At 52.7% G+C, this 5,641-nt stretch overlaps 1 protein-coding gene across 1 annotated transcript; it reads right to left on the reverse strand.

Annotated features, from left to right (window-relative positions):
* Window positions 1–1,103: 1,103 nt before the first annotated feature.
* LOC100282183 (anthocyanidin 5,3-O-glucosyltransferase) lies at window positions 1,104–2,657 on the reverse strand. The gene has a single exon (NM_001155095.1). It carries the CDS (start codon window positions 2,612–2,614, stop codon window positions 1,208–1,210), a length of 1,407 nt encoding a protein of 468 aa, NP_001148567.1. The 5' UTR covers window positions 2,615–2,657; the 3' UTR covers window positions 1,104–1,207.
* Between the last annotated feature and the right edge of the window lie 2,984 nt (window positions 2,658–5,641).

Raw genomic sequence — 5,641 nt, forward strand, 5'->3', positions numbered from 1 at the left:
GTAGCCTGAGTTAGCTTGGGGTAGGGTAATGATGGCGCCTCCTGTGACGTGGTCGGTCCGAGCCCTGGGTTGGGCGAGGTGGAGGCCCCTCCGAGGTCGAGGTCGAGTCTGTCTTCCGAGGCCGAGGTCGAGTCCGAGCCCCTGGGTCGGGCGAGGCGGAGACCGTCGGCTGAGGCCAGGGCTGAGTCCGAGCCCTGGGGTCGGGCGAGGCGGAGTTCGTCGTCTTCCGGGGCCGAGCCCGAGTCCGAGCCCTGGGGTCGGGTGAGGCGGAGTTCGTCGTCTTCCGGGGCCGAGCCCGAGTCCGAGCCCTGGGGTCGGGCGAGGCGGAGTTCGTCGTCTTCCGGGGCCGAGCCCGAGTCCGAGCCCTTGGGTCGGGCGAAGCGGAGTTCGTCGTCTTCCGGGGCCGAGCCCGAGTCCGAGCCCTGGGGCGGGCGGTGCGGAGTTCGTCGTCTTCCAGGGCTGAGCCCGAGTCCGAGCCCTTCGGGCGATGCAGAGTTTCCTATGGCGCCTGAGGCCGGACTTGGCTGCTGTCAGCCTCACTCTGTCGAATAGCACAGCAGTCGGAGCGGCGCAGGCGGCGTTGTCCTCTTGTCAGGCCGGTCAGTGGAGCGGCGAAGTGACTGCGGTCACTTCGGCTCTGTCGACTGAAGGGCGCGCGTCAGGATAAGGTGTCAGGCCACCTTTGCATTAAATGCTCCTGCAATACGGTCGGTCGGCGTGGCGACTTGGCCAAGGTTGCTTCTTGGCGAAGACTGAGCCTCGGGTGAGCCGAAGGCGCGTCCGTTGCTGGAGGGGGTCCTCGGGCGAGACGTAAATCCTCCGGGGTCGGCTGCCCTTGCCCGAGGCTGGGCTCGGGCGAGGCGAGATCGTGTCCCTCGAGTGGACCGAGCCTTGACTTAATCGCACCCATCAGGCCTTTGCAACTTAGTGCTGATGGGGGTTACCAGCTGAGATTAGGAGTCTTGGGGGTACCCCTAATTATGGTCGCCGACATTAACTATCTAAATTATTGATTTAGAAAGTCTTTTAGAGAACCATCGGAGTTGCTCTTAGGTGACCAAAGTAACTTATAATTTGGTGAGATGGAGTGTAAACAACAATAATAATGATAAGTAGCCATATAATACTTATCTTCCAGACTGCGTTAAGCATTCATCTTATACTGATATACAGACAGATTATTATCATTCATACGCATAGCTATCCATCACTTGCGTCCTAAACCCTTCAAAAACTCACCAAGTTCGACGTAAGACGACCCGCCTTGTTTGATGGCATCAGCAGCCATTTCCTTCGCCGTCGCTGTCCTCTCCCTGAGCTTCTTCCCTTCCTCCGACTCCATCACTAGTCGTACCTTGGCCTCCACCTCGTCAGCCGTCACCAACTCCTCGTCGTAGCCTTCCATCACCACCCCAACCTTCATCTCCTCCACCACGTGCACCTTATTCAGCCTCTGCTCCGCGTACAGCGGCCAGCAGATCATCGGCACGCCGGACATGGCCGCCTCCAGCACCGAGTTCCAGCCGCAGTGAGTTACAAAGGCACCCACGGCCTCGTGCCGCAGCACCTGTGTCTGGGGCGCCCAGTTCTTCAGAACCAGTCCTCTGCCTCTGGTTCTCTCCAAGAACCCATCCGGAAGCAACGCCTCCAGATCAGGCTCGCCAGAGTCCTGATCCTCGCTTGGGCTTCGCACGGCCCACAAGAACCTGTGTCCTGAACGCTCTAGCCCGCGCGCCGTCTCCTTCAGCTGCGCCGCCGAGAAGGCGCCCAGGCTTCCGAAGCAGAGGAACACCACGCTCTGCCTGGGCTGCCCGTCCATCCACGCGAGGCACGCGTGCCTCTCGCCGTTCCCCTCGGTGCCACTGCCGCCACCGTCGACCAGCGGCCCGACGCAGTAGATTTTCGGCGTCGAGCGGCCGGGCAGGCAGTGGCCGCCACGTAGCGCTTCCAGCGCCCTCGACTCCAGCCACTCGAAGCTGTTCACCAGAATGCCCGCGGCCTCCGGCATCCGGGCGAGCTGCCGCAGCCGTACGCTGCCCACGTCGCTCTCCCAGTCGTGCATGGTGTCGGGCATGTCGAGAGCGCGGACCGCCGGCACGCCGGCGAAGTTCAGCGCCGCCTTGCCCATGTCCCTTAGCGGGGACGGCGCGGCGCGGCAGAGATCTGGAACCTGGAGGTAGACCGCGAGGTCGCCGGCCGCGGACGGGTAGAAGAAGTGCGCGGGGATCGCGAGCTCCGCGGCGACGTCGAGCGCGTCGGTGCAGAACATGTCGACCACGAGGGCGGCGACGGCAGGGACTCGCGCGGCAAGGAACGCCCGGAGCGCGGGGTTCGCGGCGCGGAGCGCATCCAGGATGGGCATGATGGGGTGGGAATGCTGCTTGCTGGTGGCGCAGGGCGGGATGGGGAGGAGGTGGACCGTGATGGAGGGACTGACCGCTGCCAGGCGGGCCAGCGCAGCAGCTAGCACGGCGTGCTTCTCGGGCGGGTCGACGACGGCGATGGTGACGGCGACGCTGCCGTGGCGGAGGATGGCCTTGGCCAGCTGCGCCATGGGGTTCAGATGGCCAACGCCCAGGGAGGGGTACAGCACCACCGTCTTCTCCTGCGTCATGGTCTTTGTTTCTCACAGAGCTCACGAACACACGAGTCGAAATGAAATAGTCCCGTTCACCAGTGACGACAAAAGCAAACAGCCCACCACTGGCACCGCGAATGGAAAAGCCAAAAGAGCCGTGTGCTGTTGATGCTGTTTCTCTTTCCGCCCACTGGTAGGAGTAGGACAGGGGCGCACGTAACGTAACCAAGCTATCCTGCTGCCGTTGCTACTTCGCTCTGTAATCCTGAACGTAGTGCATGTCCTGTCCTTTTGTGGCAGCCTGATGAATCTGGCTTTTTTTTGAAGGGTTTCTTTTCTTTTTTATTGGTATCATTATAGTTTACAAAGTTTAGAGAAGTATCATTCATCTATTTTAAAGTGTATAATTACAACCACAACCACCTAGAATGTGTATTGCAATGCACCCCGTTGACCACAATCACGCATATGAACACTACAATAACTTCATATCCTTATATCACTACGATATGAAGTTATTGTAGTGATTTTTTACGTCTCTATTAGGCAAGTTGATGAGTTAGATGCCTTAGCTCCTATATGCGTGATTCCATCAGATTTTAGTCTTGATAACCATGATTAGGATCTCAATAGAGAATGCATTCCATCAGGTGATGGGATACCATTAGTTCTAATGACAACCATGCAACCTAGCCTACTAATAATTCACCTGGAGATCTAGAGTACTGAAGCGCCCCAATCCTCTGGGACTCAAATGTAATACAATTACTAGTCCCAGGAGGCTAGTAAACACATTTATACATCAGATAGTTCCAGATCTGCTTAAACGAGACAAACCTATAAAGGTGGCGAACAACTTTAAGAGTTGGTCCACAACTCGGGACATAACATCAGAGTGGGGCTGAAGCAGCCCGATATACGCAGCGAAGCAAATCAGCGGCCCAACAGCCACAAGCAAGGTTGGGAACAGGCGTAACTCTTACCCGATCAACGATCTCCTTCTCTGAAAAACAACAAATAAGCAAGGGTGAGTACTTACGTACTCAGCGGAATGGGGAAATCAGATATAATGCATGGAATATGTGGAGCTCAGGATATTTTGCAGAAACAACAATATTTTATGTAGTATTGTTTTGTAAAACATTTTGTCTGGTTTTCATTTTCAAAAAGAGCTACTGGACTTCCCGTCCACCATAGCTCACGGCTCAACCGCCGGACATTTTAAAACCACTTTTCAAAAGCACCCTTTTTTGGAAAACAAAACACTAATTATCATACCACACCAGACTCATCCATATTCGTGGACGCGGACTATTCGAATAGGTTTGAACTCTGCGCAGAGGGGTACACTTTACCCACTAGTCCAGCTCTGCGATCTCATGGCCAATGAGACCCGAATCCGAATCTCTTTCTTTCCTCGCACGTCCTTACCTTAACGGTTATACCGGAAGGAGTCAGGCCACCGCCATGTCCAAACCGGACAAAACATTCCCCCTCCTTATCCTCCCGGTGCTCCCCAGCCATCATAACTCTGGGGTTTGGATCGTACGAGTTCAGATTGAGTGACTGCCCATACAGTCTCGAGTGGTTGTACTTGTAATGAGTACAGGTAGTGAAGGATGACAAACCGGTCCTTATATGAGAGGACAATCCTTCTGCTCACACCTAACCCGGCTGAGCCAACACCTGAGGCCCTCCCCTAAACTAGGGAGTCCCTGATCATCCCTACTCAAAGGTGATAAGGGTGACAACCCTTCATCATACCTATTTTGAAAAGCATTTTCTTTTGAAAACTCACACCTTTTCTCAAATCATTTATAACAAATATATCAAGGATTGATTGCCGCAAGCGGCTGGGTGGCCATAATAACTTATCTCAAAATCATATCATGCATAAAATAACAAGCTGAGGGTTGTGGTTGAAAAATATAGGTAATTTATGCATCAAAGGGATCCAGTGAGCTTGCCGTGCTTATCCGGCGAAGGGGGAAGGGGAGCTTGCGGAACTAGCTTCTAGCTCCACTGTCTGGCGTAGACTTGCAGATCTGACCTCCATGAGACGACATGAACGCTCCGATAAATATGCAACATGAATAAGCAAACATACAAACTAGCAAGTATATCAACATATATTTAGTATAGTGGTCAGAATAGCGATATATGGATGGGTAGAGTCTTGAGTAAAATCTATGTCATGTGGTGTTGAGATACTACTAGTGGTGGAGCAAAGGTGCTTACCAGGAGGGTGGACTGAAGGCGAAACGACACTATACGTGTAGCCAGCAGAGCGGAGTAACTGAGCGAGTGGGGTGTTTGCCTTGGCTGAGGGTGTTGAGTGTGTGGAGAGGGAGAGGGTAGCTAGGTGTATTTATAGCTGGGTGTATGTGGTGTAGCACAGTGAAGTTCATTGTTGGTGAGAATAGTGACGAATGAATCGTCTGACTTAGTATGAACAGGAGAGTTATAGGCAGAATATGGGACAAGAGTATTTTGGGAGTTTTCTAGAACATGAACCATGCTTAAGGGATGACATGGTTGGATAGGGAATAGTTTGATAAGAATTTAGAAATAAGAATTATTGGAATTGGGGTTTGGAAGCCTGGTTCGAAGGAATCTCAAAGTTAAGCGTGCTCAACTTGGAGAAATCTGGGATGGGTGACCAGATGGGAAGTTCCTTACTGGAAGGAAAATCACAGTCACCGGAGTTTGTATGACTAGAATATGGGTTTGGCTGGTCTTAGGTGGACTGGATAGCATGATGTATGAGTAGTTGAAATTTGGGATGATCGGATGATCAATGAATAGTAATGATGAATAGTAACAGCGGTGAATAGTGTCAGTGAATAGTAACGATAAATAGTGACTATGAACGAACGATAAACGATGAATATGAACTATGAACGAACGGACGAACGATCGAATGATCGGACGAACGAACGATCGGAATTTCGACAGCATAACGACAGGACAAAGATTATCTTGACGAACGATGAATAGGGACTATGAACGAACGATGAATAGGAACTATGAACGAACGATGAATAGGAACTATGAACGAACGAT

This window comes from Zea mays, chromosome 8, assembly GCF_902167145.1.
Source record: "Zea mays cultivar B73 chromosome 8, Zm-B73-REFERENCE-NAM-5.0, whole genome shotgun sequence".
NCBI classification, from domain to species: domain Eukaryota; kingdom Viridiplantae; phylum Streptophyta; class Magnoliopsida; order Poales; family Poaceae; genus Zea; species Zea mays.